The 16,167-nt window shown below is 43.2% G+C and overlaps 4 protein-coding genes and 1 pseudogene across 7 annotated transcripts; all 5 read right to left on the bottom strand.

The window, feature by feature from the left end:
* Window positions 1-1,300: 1,300 nt before the first annotated feature.
* LOC147060978 (putative protocadherin beta-18) lies at window positions 1,301-8,499 on the bottom strand. The gene is made up of 2 exons (XM_085906662.1): window positions 8,437-8,499; window positions 1,301-2,035 (listed from the first exon to the last, which is right to left on the bottom strand). The coding sequence occupies exon 2, from the start codon at window positions 2,000-2,002 to the stop codon at window positions 1,301-1,303; it is 702 nt and encodes a 233-aa protein (XP_085762788.1). The 5' UTR covers window positions 2,003-2,035; window positions 8,437-8,499.
* LOC147060979 (protocadherin gamma-A11-like) lies at window positions 2,280-3,706 on the bottom strand. The gene is made up of 4 exons (XM_085906661.1): window positions 2,749-3,706; window positions 2,541-2,652; window positions 2,339-2,450; window positions 2,280-2,294 (listed from the first exon to the last, which is right to left on the bottom strand). The coding sequence occupies exons 1-4, from the start codon at window positions 3,704-3,706 to the stop codon at window positions 2,280-2,282; spliced, it is 1,197 nt and encodes a 398-aa protein (XP_085762787.1).
* LOC147060977 (protocadherin gamma-A11-like) lies at window positions 4,632-8,507 on the bottom strand. Of its 3 annotated transcripts, none has more exons than XM_085931727.1 (2): window positions 8,374-8,507; window positions 4,632-7,733 (listed from the first exon to the last, which is right to left on the bottom strand). In XM_085931727.1, exon 2 carries the CDS (start codon window positions 7,561-7,563, stop codon window positions 5,131-5,133), a length of 2,433 nt encoding a protein of 810 aa, XP_085787853.1. In that variant the 5' UTR covers window positions 7,564-7,733; window positions 8,374-8,507; the 3' UTR covers window positions 4,632-5,130. The 3 variants fall into 3 exon arrangements, with proteins under 3 accessions (XP_085787853.1, XP_085787873.1, XP_085787863.1); XM_085931747.1 differs by having other exon boundaries at window positions 4,632-6,157; XM_085931737.1 differs by having other exon boundaries at window positions 4,632-7,651; window positions 8,374-8,505.
* A 762-nt stretch (window positions 8,508-9,269) lies between these two features.
* LOC147060976 (protocadherin gamma-A12 pseudogene) lies at window positions 9,270-11,702 on the bottom strand (annotated as a pseudogene).
* A 441-nt stretch (window positions 11,703-12,143) lies between these two features.
* On the bottom strand, window positions 12,144-15,908 carry LOC147060975 (protocadherin gamma-A2-like). 2 transcript variants are annotated; one of them, XM_085904911.1, is made up of 2 exons: window positions 15,827-15,908; window positions 12,144-14,771 (listed from the first exon to the last, which is right to left on the bottom strand). In XM_085904911.1, the coding sequence occupies exon 2, from the start codon at window positions 14,597-14,599 to the stop codon at window positions 13,742-13,744; it is 858 nt and encodes a 285-aa protein (XP_085761037.1). In that variant the 5' UTR covers window positions 14,600-14,771; window positions 15,827-15,908; the 3' UTR covers window positions 12,144-13,741. The 2 variants fall into 2 exon arrangements, with proteins under 2 accessions (XP_085761037.1, XP_085761036.1); XM_085904910.1 differs by having other exon boundaries at window positions 15,698-15,845.
* Between the last annotated feature and the right edge of the window lie 259 nt (window positions 15,909-16,167).

Raw genomic sequence — 16,167 nt, 5'->3', positions numbered from 1 at the left:
ACCCAATAAAAGTCGGACTACAACAGAGAGTGGTTGTCAACCAGTTACGTGGCACAGAGAGATAATAAAAAAAACATTCTCACTTAATTTCACAGTGAGTATGAACTGAAACTACATTCCCTGCATCAAAGTCAGTCAATGCACCACCACATCATTAGTCACTTCCCCACTAACACTAACATCCATTTTCTATACTGCTGATTCTTACAAGTACACTGCAACTCCAACTGACGTTGGGAGAGAAGCAGGGTACAAAATAAACAGGTCAGGTCACCAGCCAATCACAGGGAAGATTTTTTTTTTTAAAAGAAAGGAAGTACTTTCAAACACTGCACACACTCACACCGACAACTATCACAATTTTTAAAGAATCACACATGCAGGTTATTGGAATCTGGGAGAAAGCCAAGCATCCAGAGGTGAGGAAAAAAACTCCACCTCAGCATGGGATAACACAGAAAAGAGAAAGGGTGGTGCACAGATCCAAACGCACATCCTAAATCCTGTATTTCAATTATTATTTATTATAGAATCATGTGTTTACGTTCAGTTGAAAGCTTTTAATAAAGTGATATGAAGTTTGTTATGAACAATTGTATGCAGTATTACAGTATGCATTCCTTGAAAAATTGACTTTTGTGTCAGGGTAAATTTAGTTAGGCATGTTTGTGAATTTGGTCAACCGTGCTATGTGTAGTTATGCTGCACTTTGCATGGCTCAAAAATAGGGCCCAACATTTTTTACATGCAGTAATAAACAGAGAACTGATACAACTTTTACTTGGCTGATACAAATTCTGTGTCCCAACTAGAGCGAAACAATATAAGTGGAGCAGCTACTTTAAAACTGTAAGCAGCTGTATTTTAAAAGCCTTGATAACTGCCTAACAATGAAACTTAAGTGTTGTTGTCACCAATTCATTGACCCTGACCCAAACATAACACTGTGAACATTAACACACCTATCAAATAAAAACACTCAAAACACTTGCAGCAAAGACATCATCAACTTCAATGATCCCATGTTAAGATCCACATTGCATTATTGGGAAATTCGGTTTTCCTCAAAGAAATCAACTGGAAATGAAGAAAATCTCAAAGAAAAAATCATGACAGACTTCTTTCAGAAATTAGGATTGATAGTTTGAATGAGTTTGATTGGAAACGTGTGCTAGAAAAAAAAGATGAATTGTTCAAATTTGATCATGAAATATGATCAGAACAATTGTCAGAGCAATAAAATTGGTGGGCAGCGACATATTTTTAATGCATAGAAGAAAGTATTATGAGTATTTACATATCAAAAGCTGCCTACCTCCAGGGGGTCAAACGAATCATGTAGCTCATCAACAAAGTCACTTGGACTTTTCTTTAGAGTCTGGTCAGCAGGGAGCGTGTTGTCATTGTAAGAGGAAACAAACTTAAAGTCGCTGGTTCTGGAACCAGTTGTCAAGTAGGCGTCATAGTTGTAGGTGCTGCGTAAGGTTCCTGTGCCGTCCACATCAGTGTAATTAGGAGGCAGATACGCGCTGGGGATGGCAACTGCTCCATCAAACAACAGTCTGGGCTTTCTCCTGCGACAAAACCTCACAGCCAGGACAACCATGATGAAGGTCAGGAAAAAGGTGGACACGGACACCAGTGCGATGATCAGATAAGAGGTCAACTTGGAGTTCTTCTCGTCGTAAGAAATGTCCTTCAGCTCCGGCACCTCGGCTAGGTTATCCGATATAAGCAAATACATGGAGCAGGTGGCCGAGAGAGGGGGCTGTCCGTTATCTTTGACGGCCACAATCAGATTTTGTTTCATGCTGTCAGACTCCAAAATGTCCCGCTGGGTCCGGATCTCTCCGCTGTGGAGACCGATGGTAAAAAGTCCTGCATCTGTGGACTTGAGGATGTGATAAGACAGCCAGGCGTTCTGTCCCGAGTCGGCGTCCACCGCGATCACTTTGGACACCACAGAGCCTCCGTGTGCAGCTTTGGGGACCAGCTCCGTCATGAAAGAGTTGCCCTCCGGGGCCGGGTACAGGATCTGAGGAGAGTTGTCATTCACGTCCCAGATGAACACGCTAACGCTTACATTGCTGCTCAACGGAGGAGAACCGTTGTCTCTGGCCATGACCTGAACTTGAAAACTCCTCAGGTGTTCGTAATCAAAGGACCTGACGGCGTGGATTGCCCCCGTGTCTCCATTTACAGACACGTAGGAGGACACTGGGGCACCATTCACCTCAGCAGGTAAGAGGGAATAAATGACGGTGCCGTTCTGTCTCCAGTCAGGGTCTTGAGCACTGACAGAGCATAAAGTGGAGCCAGCTTTGTTATTTTCACTCACATATGCGCTGTAGGACTGTTCCTCAAATACAGGCGGGTTGTCGTTGATGTCTCCCACGGACAAGTGGACGCTTTTGGAGGAGGTCAGAGGAGGAGAGCCCTCGTCGGTGGCGCTGATTGTAATATTGTAGTCCGACACAAGTTCACGGTCAACAGGCCCAGTAGTCACAAGTGAATAGTAGTTTTTAATAGAAGGAACTAACTTGAAGGGGACGTTTTGTTGAATGGAGCAACGCACCTGTCCATTCTCCTCAGAGTCTCTGTCCTGTACGTTAATAATGCCCACCTCTGTACCAGGTAACACATTCTCTGCCACTGGATTAGACAGCGATTTTACTTGTATCACGGGAGTGTTATCATTTACATCAGTGATATCAATTACTACTTTACAGTGTGATGAAAGTCCATAACCATCTTTAGCATCCACCCGCATTTCATACTTGGCATTATTTTCAAAGTCAAGAGACCCAATGACTTTAATTTCTCCAGTTTTACTATCGATCGAAAATACTTTTCTCGCCTTTTCAGCAATGCGACTAAAATCATAAGTAATTTCGCCATTGACACCCTCGTCTGCATCCGTTGCACTCACTGTGACAGCAATAGTTTCCAGCCCTGCATTTTCTGGCAGGCTGGCCTTGTACACATCATGACCAAACACTGGGGAGTTATCATTTGCATCAAGCACCGTGATATGTACTTGGGCCGTTCCTGATCTTTCCGGCTTGCCTCCATCACTGGCAGTGAGCACCAGGCTTAAATCATGTTCTGTTTCACGGTCAAGCTCTTTGTCTAACACCAATTCAAGATTCTTTGATCCATCGGAATTCTCTCGCACCGATAAAATGAAATGTGCATTGTTTTGTAAGAAATATTGTTTAACAGAATTTTGCCCAATGTCGGCATCATCTGCTTCATTCACGCGATATCGAGTTCCCTTGACAGCGGATTCCCTTATTTCCAGCTTTATTTCATCCTTTGGAAAGAGGGGGTAATTGTCATTTACATCCAGAATGAGTACCGTAATACGATGCAGCTCCAACGGGCTTTCTAACACCAATTCATATTTAAGCATACAAGTCAAGGTCTCTCCGCACAGCTCCTCTCTGTCGATCCTCTCCCGAATCACAAAATTTCCCGTTTTGACGTCTAAGTCGCAGTAACGCACATCCCCGTCAACAGTGTCAATACGGGCCTTACGAGAGATCAATGCCCGTCCTTCTAGTCCGAGGTCTTTGGCAATATTCCCAACAATGGATCCGGGTTTCATCTCCTCCGGAACAGAATAGCTGAGCTCTGCAATGGCGATGTCGGCACAAAAAACAAAGCCGTGAAAAAAGATAAGGAGCAGGTGAGCTCGGTGATCCATTTTCACTAAGTAACTATAGAAATTATTAGTTCAGACTAGGGGAAAATGCACACGTCTGAAAAGAAGTGCAGATCGCTAAACAATAGCTGGTCTGGTTGAATCACGCCTGCTTCATGTGGAAGAGAAAAAAATCCACAAAATAGTATATACGAGTATAGAGCGACATCTTGAGTCTATTTTGAATATTGCGCGCTCATGTGAGCAGAGAAATATTGCCACTCATTGCTGTCTATCAGCCCCGTAATTGGTAGCAAAGTAAGGGCGGCAACATAAATCAGCACCAAGGACAGCACCCATGATGGTGAGACCTGGCCGTTTTGGCACAAAAAAAAAAAAAAAAAAAAATATCCACAAATGCAGATGTAACCCAGTGACAAAATATGAAAATATAACATCAGCATATTTCTTTTCATATTTAAAATATCTTCTCTATTTATTATTCTGAGAAAATTGGCTCTTGAGATAAAAATGAACCCAGAAGTGACCAGTGAAAACGAGGGCCTGTTAAATAGTTCTGCTAATCTTGTCTGTTTCCCCGTCGAAAGCCAATTCTGCCTCGACAAATCATAAGAAGTCATGACTGGTTGCCTGTCCGATTCTGAGCTGTAACCATTTAAAACCATTCCCAATAGTAGTCCGAAAACCACAACAATTGCCACCAAAATTCATAAGCACATTCTTTCCATTGTCCACTTCAACCATTAAAAATATTGTTTAAAATGTGACACAAGGGTCGTCACTCCATGTTATATTTTAACATTTACGATAGCGAGTTCACTCACATATTCACTGTTTTTTTCACATCCATTCCTCCATAAACACTCTAACTTGCGTTTTCAAGCAAACACAATGGACCTTTTTTTCCTCCAGCTAAGCTATGCACCAATAAAGCCACATTGTTTACAAGCTCTATAAATTCTTTATTCATCAAAATATGAACTCTTCACAAAAGCACAAATTGAAAACTATGCTCACTGACTAAAAATGAACTTGAACTGCAGTGTAGGAGGGTCACAAATTGAATGAAACAATGACGTCTTGTCTGATTATTGTAAGCAAGCCTAATCTCTGTAGGCCAAGACCAATTTTAAAACAAATGCTACAATAATAAACACAAGCACCGTCAATTTACCAGAAAACAATCATTCAAATTCTCTGTTGTTCCTAAAAACGTGTGCAACTCTTTTAGAGCTCTATGAATGAGAAAACACTGCCATATTAAATTGACATGCATTCATGGTGATAACAAGGAATTTTCTATTGGAAATACCATTTGTTCTGAAAGACATCACACATTCAGAAATAAACCCAATGCATTAATATGCACTGAAAAGTGACCATCAGTTTCATTTTGGAATTTGTACACATATTGTACACATAAGTCAGGCGTACTTTTCGAAAGGAACAAGCTGATTTACCACAATCTATCGGGTGATGGACGTTAAACTGTTGATTGTACAGGTGTACCCTACCTCTGGCGAATCGCGCAGCTGATCGAAAACCTCAGCAAAGTCACTCGGGCTTTTCTTCAGAGTCTGATCAGCAGGTAGCGTGTTGTCATTGTAGGAAGACACAAACTTAAAGTCACTGGTTCTGGAGCCCGTTGTCAAGTAGGCATCATAGTTGTAGGTGCTGCGTAAAGTTCCCGTGCCGTCTACATCTGCATAATTAGGAGGCAGATATGCACTGGGGATGGCAACTGCTCCATCAAACAACAGTCTGGGCTTTCTCCTGCGACAAAACCTCACAGCCAGGACCACCATGATGAAGGTCAGGAAGAAGGTGGACACGGATACCAGCGCAATGATCAGATAAGAGGTCAGCTTGGAGTTCTTCTCGTCGTAAGAAATGTCCTTCAGCTCCGGCACCTCTGCCAGGTTATCCGAGATAAGCAAATACATGGAGCAGGTGGCCGAGAGAGGGGGCTGTCCGTTATCTTTAACGGCCACAATCAGATTCTGTTTCATGCTGTCGGACTCCAAAATGTCCCGCTGGGTCCTGATCTCGCCGCTGTGGAGACCGATGGTGAAAAGTCCCGCATCTGTGGACTTGAGGATGTGATAGGACAGCCAAGCGTTCTGTCCCGAGTCGGCGTCTACCGCGATCACTTTGGACACCACAGAACCTCCTTGTGCAGCTTTGGGGACCAACTCGGTCATGAAGGAGTTGCCCTCCGGGGCCGGATACAGGATCTGAGGAGAGTTGTCATTCACGTCCCAGATGAACACGCTCACGCTCACGTTGCTGCTCAGCGGAGGAGAGCCGTTGTCTCTGGCCATCACGTGGACTTGGAAACTCCTCAGGTGTTCGTAATCGAACGACCTGACTGCGTGGATTGCCCCCGTGTCTCCGTTGACAGACACGTAGGAGGACACCGGAGCGCCGTTCACCTCAGCAGGTAAGAGGGAATAAATGACGGTGCCATTCTGTCTCCAGTCAGGGTCTTGAGCACTGACAGAGCATAAAGTGGAGCCAGCTTTGTTATTTTCACTCACGTATGCGCTGTAGGACTGTTCCTCAAACACGGGTGGGTTGTCGTTGATGTCTCCCACAGACAAGTAGACGCTTTTTGAGGAGGACAGAGGAGGAGAGCCCTCATCTGTGGCGCTGATTGTAATGTTGTAGTCTGACACTAGTTCACGGTCCAGAAGTCCAGTAGTGACCAAAGAATAATAGTTTTTGATAGAAGGAACTAACTTGAAGGGGACATTTTGTTGAATGGAGCAGCGGACCTGTCCATTCTGCTCAGAGTCTCTGTCCTGCACATTAATGATGCCCACCTCTGTACCAGGTGACACATTCTCTGGTATTGGATTTGACAGTGAATTTAAATATATTACAGGGGCGTGATCATTTACGTCAGTAAGATCTATAAGGACTTTAGCGTACGAGTTCAATCCCAGTCCATCCTTCGCTACAACTCTCAGTTCAATTATATTTTTCTTTTCAAAGTCTGTCATGCCAGTTACAACAATTTCCCCAGTTTTACTGTTAATTGAGAAAGACTGCAAATCGGCCTGGGAAATAAGTCCAAAATCATAAGTAACATTGCCATTGATCCCATCGTCTGCATCAGTCGCACTTACTTTAACTACCACAGTATTTACAGGGGAGTTTTCGGGCAGACTGACTTTATAAACATTTTGAGTAAACACAGGGACATTATCATTAGCATCGAGTACAGTGATTTGGAATATTGCAGTCCCTGATCTCTGCGGAGAGCCACCATCCACTGCCTTAAGAAGCAAGCTTATTTGTTGTTGCTTTTCTCTATCAAGTTTATTCTCTAAAACAAGTTGCACTCCATTGCCATTTTCCACAAGAGTAAAGTATTCATTCTTTTCCAAAATGTATTTCTGAACTGAATTTTTACCAATGTCTGCATCATGAGCTTCTTCAATTAAGAACGGAGTCCCCTTTTCTGCTGATTCGCTGATTTCCATCACAATTACGTCCCTTTTAAACTGCGGGGCGTTGTCATTTATGTCTTGAACATGTATATTTATTCGATGTAGTTGCAATGGATTCTCGAGCACAAGCTCCTGGGTTACAACACACGTTGGTTTAGGGCCACAGAGGCTCTCTCTATCAAGCCGCTCGGCAACATTCATATCACCAGTTCTCAAATTAAGGGCACAAAAGCGGTCGTGATTCCCTTCACTAAAGCGAGCCTTGCGCGCTGACAGTGTATTTACACCCAGACCGAGGTCTTTGGCTATATTTCCAATCACAGTTTCTGGTTTCATTTCCTCCGGTATGGAATAACTGACCTCGGCAGATATAGGATGAAGCACAAGGAGAAAGACGACAAAGCGCGTCGACAGGCCAAGCATCCTCAAAAAGACTTCGGGATCCATCCTTTCAGATGAAAATGTAATCCAAAAGGGAGAACGAATATCCTGTTTATGTCCCGTTCAAATGAACAATTATGAGTTTTCTGGAGAGCTGAAATGAGACAAATGCTCGACTGGAAAACAACACCGTGATTCTGCAGCCACAGAAGCACAAAGCACTGACGGGCGGAGATCTACAACGAATATTGCAACAATACCGATAAATTGTTAGACAGCGACACTGCGCGTCCATTTATAGAGAGCATGTGAATAAATAGCAAGGGTGACAATAAAACGGTTCAAAACTACGAATGAATCCTAAAAGCACACAACTGCAGTAGCCTAGACGAATAAAATCGTAATTGAATTATAACCCCCTATGGCGGAAACCAACATCGTTTCGATATAACTGATTTTTTTATACATAAGCAGCACGATGAATGAGGGCCTTTGAGCTCATTGGAGCACGGCCGCCCTGTGCGTCATGACGTCGTCGCCGCGGATATAAAACTTTTTTTAGTCATTCATACACACATTCACACTGTAACTCACATACAAACATTCATACCGTCATATGTGGGTATCGAACTCATGATGTCGGCACACATCCAAGCGTACCCCTACACCATCAGCGACTCCTGGATATAAACCTTTACTATCCCAAGCATTTTTAGCTCAATAAATCATGAACTATAACACATTAATATTTTAAATATCAATTGTATCATGATAGATTTTTAATACAAATGAAATAATTCTCCGCTTTGTCATTGTTTTAAACTTTATCCACAACAACATACTTCGTAATCACAAAATATTAATCCATAGTTTTACCTTTGTTTGCGATCACTGTGAGTGGCCGACGCGGACGCGCAGTAGTGTTTGAGGAGTTCTCACCAGTATTTTGCCTTTCCCTGTGCAGCGTCACTGAAAGCGTCTCTGATGTTAAAGTCGCCTAGTCCTTGGACTGCGGGCATTTGAATGAGGAAGGTTGTGTCCTTTATTAACTTGCAAACTGGCACCTGTGTGCGCGTGAACTAGGAAGGGACCGGGGAGAACGCGCTCGCACCCGATCATGAGCGCTCGCTCATGTGCGCATTCCCGTTCGTACGCGTATCATTTCTGTGGCTCGCCCTAGGGCGCGCAGGTCCCCGCGACAGTGCCAGCGGGCCACATATGATTGATTTTATGACATGATGTCGGGCGGGTCTAAATTTAGACACGGGCCGGATTTGACCTGCAGGCCGGCCTCCGGCCATGGGCCAGTTTAGGGGGCCAACATCACGCATACATCAAAAAATATTTCTAGGTCGAAAATGCAGGATCATATAGGAAACGTGAATCAAGAAGAAGCATTCAATCCCCGAGTACAGCTGTCAAAGTTAACCTCAAAAGTTAAACGTCTCATAAAACTGAAAGGACTTCTGGAAGCTTGATAGCTATCAAGAATCAACTATGTGCAAAGCGTGATGTTTTGAAAGCATAAGGAAATAAAACACATAGGATTTCATTTAGAAAATATTCTTAATAGAAGGAAATAAAGTGAAAATATTTGATGGTCAGTGATGAAGCAAATATTTGTCATAGCATATAATGTCTTTTCTTGTCTAGTGTATATGGCATTATAGTTTTGACCACGATAATGTCGAGCTGAGACAATGAACAAAAAATACTGGAATATACGCATGTTCAGACTTATCACTAATGAAAAGTGTGCTTTTGTTTTTGTTTTATCGGTAATTAAGCCTACGATCTAATAGGGCGTGGGTAAAAGATAAATTTAGTATTCCTACCTCGTCAACATCACCAAAAGCCTCAAGAAATTCCGTTGGACTTTTCCTCAGCGTCTGGTCAGCAGGCAGCGTGTTGTCATTGTAAGAAGACACAAACTTAAAGTCACTAGTTCTGGAGCCCGTTGTCAAGTAGGCGTCATAGTTGTAGGTGCTACGTAAAGTTCCCGTGCCGTCCACATCTGCGTAATTAGGAGGCAGATACGCGCCGGGGATGGCAACTGCTCCATCAAACAACAGTCTGGGCTTTCTCCTGCGACAAAACCTCACAGCCAGGACCACCATGATGAAGGTCAGGAAGAATGTGGACACGGACACCAGCGCGATGATCAGATAAGAGGTAAGCTTGGAGTTCTTCTCGTCGTAAGAAATGTCCTTCAGCTCCGGCACCTCGGCCAGGTTATCCGAGATGAGCAAATACATGGAGCAAGTGGCAGAGAGAGGGAGCTGTCCGTTATCTTTAACGGCCACAATCAGATTCTGTTTCATGCTGTCGGACTCCAAAATGTCCCGCTGGGTCCTGATCTCGCCGCTGTGGAGACCGATGGTGAAAAGTCCCGCATCTGTGGACTTGAGGATGTGATAGGACAGCCAGGCATTCTGTCCTGAGTCGGCGTCCACCGCGATCACTTTGGACACCAGAGAACCTCCGTGAGCTGCTTTGGGGACCAGCTCAGTCATGAAGGAGTTGCCCTCCGGGGCGGGGTACAGGATCTGAGGAGAGTTGTCATTGACGTCCCAGATGAACACGCTGACGCTCACGTTGCTGCTCAGCGGAGGAGAACCGTTGTCTCTGGCCATCACGTGGACTTGGTAACTCCTCAGGTGTTCATAATCAAAGGACCTGACAGCGTGGATCGCCCCCGTATCTCCGTTGATGGACACGTAGGAGGACACCGGGGCGCCGTTCACCTCAGCAGGTATGAGAGAATAAATGACGGTGCCATTCTGTCTCCAGTCAGGATCTTGAGCATTGACAGAGCATAAAGTGGAACCAGCTTTGTTATTTTCACTCACATATGCGCTGTAGGACTGTTCCTCAAACACGGGTGGGTTGTCGTTGATGTCTCCCACCGACAAGTGGACGCTTTTCAAGGAGGACAGAGGAGGAGAGCCCTCGTCGGTGGCACTGATTGTAATGTTGTAGTCTGACACGAGTTCACGGTCCAGAAGTCCAGTAGTGACCAGAGAATAATAGTTTTTGATAGAAGGAACTAACTTGAAGGGGACATTTTGTTGAATGGAGCAGCGGACCTGTCCATTCTGCTCAGAGTCTCTGTCCTGCACGTTAATGATGCCCACCTCTGTGCCGGGTGACACGTTCTCTGCTACTGGATTGGTCAGCGACATTAAATTGATCAAAGGGGCGTTGTCATTTACGTCAGTAATATCTATTAAAACTTTGGCATAGGAAGTCAATCCCAAACCATCTTTAGCTTCCACCTTAATTTCAAAAGAAAAAATTTCTTCAAAATCAATCAAACCAGTTGTTTTAATTTTCCCAGAGGTGGGATCAATAGTAAATAAGTTATGTTCATCAGATACATGTCCAAAATCATAACTCACATTCCCATTAACCCCTTCATCTGCATCAGTTGCACTCACATTAATCACGATTGTACCCGGGGCAGAATTTTCAGGCAGACTGGCTTTATAAACCGCCTGGCTGAACACTGGGGCGTTATCATTAGCATCCAACACAGTGACACGTATGGCTACTGTGCCTGATCTCTGAGGAGAACCGCCATCTAAAGCTGTGAGAATCAAATTCATCTCACTTTGCTTTTCTCTGTCCAGTTTTTTTTCTAAGACAAGCTCAACTTTATTGTTGTCAACAGTGAGAATAAAATTGTTATTCTTTTGCAGATCGTACCTTTGAACAGCGTTTTGGCCTATATCTGCATCATGAGCCTCCTCAATTGAAAAACGACTTCCCTTTTCAGCTGACTCGCCTATTTCCATTTCAATCAAATTATTTTTAAATTTTGGAGAGTTGTCATTGACATCTTGAATGTGGAGATTTATGCGATGAAGCTCAAGAGGATTTTCTAACACCAAATCCATTTTAATAGTGCAAGATGGTTTCTTCCCGCAAAGGCTTTCTCTATCTATTCTCTCCGACGTGATCAAATCTCCCGTGCTCAAATTAATCTCAAAATACTGCTTACGTGTCCCGGCAACATTAACACGGGCATTTCGTGTAGAAAGCGTCCTCGGATCAGCACCAAGATCTTTTCCTACATTTCCAACAACCGACAGACGTTTTATCTCCTCAGGAAGAGAATAGCTCAGATCCCCGTAGACGAGTTGCACCGGAAAAAAGACGGTAAGAAAAACCATCAAACAACACTTTGAGACTTCGAGATGTCCCATGTTGACAAAATCTGTCCAAAAGAGATCGCATAAAAATATTCCACACCGGTTGACGTCCCACACGCATAAGTATATTGGCACAAAAATGTCTAGTCCTGTTTTAACCACTCGCAGCAGAACAAAGCAGTCTGAGACGTGAGAGGGGATGGTTCGCCTTATACAGGTCAACAGCGACACCAGGAGTCGACTTTTATCATTGTCAAACAATTCCAATAAAGCTGAAAAATATTAAAAGATCTTTAGGGGGTAAATCATTTTATTTTTTTGTACTTGTGGAGTGAAAACGTAGTGTATTGTGTCATCATCCATTACTACCATTAAGTTATCAATATCTATTCTGACTCAATTTCAGAAATAACTATAATTATAATTAAACAACCACAGAATAGTTGAATAAAACAGCAAGAACTGGCAAGAAACTTGTTAGAGCTGTGTGACAGAAACTACAATAGTGTGAGTAAGCACCACGGACAGTTACATCCATATTTTGAAAGAAACGCATCTCAAACTAATAGGAAAGATTTACTGCCATGCAGTATAGGCAACAAAAAACAACAAACAAATAAACAAACAAGCAAAGAAAAATTCAACATCACATCCTGAGTGGATGACACAAAAACAGACAATTGCAACTCTGACTATCCGACACAAGTCGCAGAGGGTGGACAGGCTACTTCACACAATTCAAAATAAAACTTAGTTGAAGCCAAATCGTGAAGATATTTGTTTTTAGACAAAAATTGACTATGCAGGAATTAAAGTAAAGGTAACATATTCTTTTTTTATTTAAAAGACTTGTGTATTGGAATGCAGTAGGGGTACAACACCCAGTCACTTTCAAGCTGCTTAAACATGTGGAGCTCACAACCATAATCAACACTATCTCACAACAAAGATCAAGGTTTACACAGCTTCAACAAACACAATTCACCAATGAAGAAAAAAAACGAGTCCCTTTTTCTATCCAGCTTTTATGCACATTATTCACCAGTGACTTGAATTGATCCCAGCTCACTTTGCCAGTCTACAACCATTCACACTCACCTCCACAGTTATTGGCAATTTATAGTTTGAAATAACCCAAACCTAACATGCATGTTTTAGGGATATGAGAAGAAACTGGAGTACCAGAAGAAATTCCATGCAAAAACGGGTGAAACATGAAAACTCCACACAAATGTTCCAAGTCTAGATTTGTGCAGTAATTCTAATTTATTGAGAGGATTATCTGATTCCTTCCACACTTCAAAGATACATCCAAACAAGCATCCAAAGTAGCTGTGCTCACAGTTCTGGATAATTCAAGAAATCAAGCTATGTCAGCTTGTAAAAAGTTATTTTAACAGCAGTAAGTATGGCTCCATAATTCCCAGTGAAACTGGTCCCTTAATTCACAAATAAGACACAATAATCCATGGTCAAGGAAAAACAATGCGAGTGCAACATGCCCATGATGCCGGTTTTCCTACGACTAACCAAATAGTCTAATGAGCTCATTTCAACCAAGGGTAAAACACAGATCATGCAATGCTAAAAACAAAAACATTAACTGCTAATCAATGCTTTGAGCAGTGACAAAAACAGGTTTCTGGTTCAAACTTGTCTGAGCCTAAATCACTTAAACGCTAGTGCAGCATAATTTTCCATCAGCTGGGGTGAGGTTCAGCTTTCTATGACTAAGTACGTGGTAAATGCTAAACATATCGCACAAAGTCGTCTTCAAATTCAGCACTGTTAACGTATGCAGATATTTTGAAAAATACTTCCTGATGTAATTTGTCAACAAATAGCCGTGATGAGCAGTGGTCAAGCATAGAGGGAAAAAATGTCACACTCATTGTGACATACAATATTTTACCAAGCCAAATGGTAAACAACCATTCATGGCCATTAGGCATTCTGATTACGTACAGTTTTCTGCAATGATATATTAGGTGCAAGTTCAATATTGCAAATCGACAGAAGTGTCAGAAACAGTACAGAAAATGTACTTGACTAAAAAACTTGACTAAACTGGAAAATATTCTAAAACGAGGGCATCAAGATGAAGTGAAAAAGACAAAAACAGTCTTCATTAGATTGACTCCTACCTCTTCAGAGGACCCGAGATCTTCAAAAGGATCTGCAAAATCTGATGGACTTTTCTTTAGAGTCTGGTCAGCAGGCAGCGTGTTGTCATTGTAAGAGGACACAAACTTAAAGTCACTGGTTCTGGAGCCTGTTGTCAAGTAGGCGTCATAATTGTAGGTGCTGCGTAAAGTTCCTGTGCCGTCCATATCTGCATAATTAGGAGGCAGATACGCGCTGGGGATGGCAACTGCTCCATCAAACAACAGTCTGGGCTTTCTCCTGCGACAAAACCTCACAGCCAGGACAACCATGATGAAGGTCAGGAAGAAGGTGGACACAGACACCAGCGCGATGATCAGATAAGAGGTCAGCTTGGAGTTCTTCTCGTCGTAAGAAATGTCCTTCAGTTCGGGCACCTCGGCCAAGTTATCCGAGATAAGTAAATACATGGAGCAGGTGGCTGAGAGAGGGGGCTGTCCATTATCTTTGACAGCCACAATAAGGTTCTGCTTCATGCTGTCAGACTCCAAAATGTCCCGCTGGGTCCTGATCTCCCCACTGTGGAGACCGATGGTGAAAAGTCCTGCATCTGTGGACTTCATGATGTGATAGGACAGCCAGGCATTCTGGCCAGAGTCGGCGTCCACTGCGATCACTTTGGACACCACAGAGCCTCCGTGTGCAGCTTTGGGGACCAGCTCGGTCATGAAGGAGTTGCCCTCCGGGGCGGGGTACAGAATCTGAGGAGAGTTGTCATTCACGTCCCAGATGAACACGCTAACGCTCACATTGCTGCTCAACGGAGGAGAACCGTTGTCTCTGGCCATCACGTGGACTTGGAAACTTCTCAGGTGTTCATAATCAAAGGACCTGACTGCGTGGATTGACCCCGTGTCTCCATTGACAGACACGTAGGAGGACACCGGGGCGCTGTTCACCTCAGCAGGTATGAGAGAATAAATTACGGTGCCGTTCTGTCTCCAGTCGGGGTCTTGAGCACTGACAGAGCATAAAGTGGAGCCAGCTTTGTTATTTTCACTCACATATGCGCTGTAGGACTGTTCCTCAAATACAGGCGGGTTGTCATTAATGTCTCCCACAGACAAGTGGACGCTTTTCAAGGAGGACAGAGGAGGAGAGCCCTCGTCAGAGGCGCTGATTGTAATGTTGTAATCAGACACAAGTTCACGGTCCAGAAGTCCAGTAGTGACCAGAGAATAATAGTTCTTAATTGAAGGAACTAACTTGAAGGGGACATTTTGTTGAATGGAGCAGTGGACAAATCCATTTTTTTCAGAGTCTCTGTCCTGCACATGAATAATGCCCACCTCTGTGCCAGGTGGCACGTTCTCTGCTACTGGATTGGTCAGTGACTTTAAATTGATCACAGGGGCGTTATCATTTACATCAGTAATGTCTATCACAATTTTAGCATATGATGTGAGCCCTAATCCATCTTTTGCTTGCACTTTCATTTCATAAGAATTACTTTCCTCAAAATCAATCTCACCTGATAGCTTGATTTCACCACTTTTGGGGTCAATTGAAAATACATTTTTGTCATTATTCGAAATGTGGCCAATATTATATGTCACGTCACCGTTTACGCCTTCGTCGGCATCGGAAGCGCTGACTTTAATAACTACTGTATCTGGAGGTGAGTTTTCAGGCAGACTGGCTTTATAAACTGCTTTGCTGAACACTGGGGCGTTATCATTAGCATCCAGCACAGTGACGTGTATGACTACTGTGCCTGATCTCTGAGGAGAGCCGCCATCTAAAGCTGTGAGAAGCAAATTCATCTCACTTTGTTTTTCTCGGTCTAGTTTATTTTCTAGAACAAGCTCGACTTTATTGTTGTCAACAGCAAGAATAAAGTTTGCATTTCTTTGTAGAATGTAACGCTGAACAGCATTTTGACCTACATCTGCATCATGGGCCTCCTCGATTGCAAAGCGACTGCCCTTTTCTGCCGACTCTCTTATTTCCATTTCAATTAAATGGTCATGGAATTCCGGAGAATTGTCGTTGATATCTTGAATATGAAAACTTACACGTTGAAGCTCCAAAGGATTTTCTAAAACCAAATCGACTTTTATGACACATGAAGGTTTTGTTCCACAAATGCTTTCTCTGTCAATCCTCTCTGACGTGATCAGGTCTCCGGTGCTCAGATTGATTCCACAATAATGTTTGCGTGTTTCCTCAAAATCAAATCGAGGCTTCCGGGCTGCAAAAGTCACCAAATCCGCTCCAAGATCTTTTGCTATATTTCCGACAACAGAGCCCCGTTTCATCTCCTCTGGAACAGAATAACTCAGGTCTCCATAAACGAGGATTGCGAGAAAGGAAACAAAGCAGATCGGAACAAGCATAGAAAATCCTTTGTGTCCCA

Source organism: Syngnathus leptorhynchus, chromosome 2, assembly GCF_054491065.1.
Source record: "Syngnathus leptorhynchus isolate UIUO chromosome 2, UIUO_Slep, whole genome shotgun sequence".
Taxonomy (NCBI): Eukaryota; Metazoa; Chordata; class Actinopteri; order Syngnathiformes; family Syngnathidae; genus Syngnathus; species Syngnathus leptorhynchus.
This window is presented reverse-complemented; position numbering and strand designations above follow the sequence as displayed.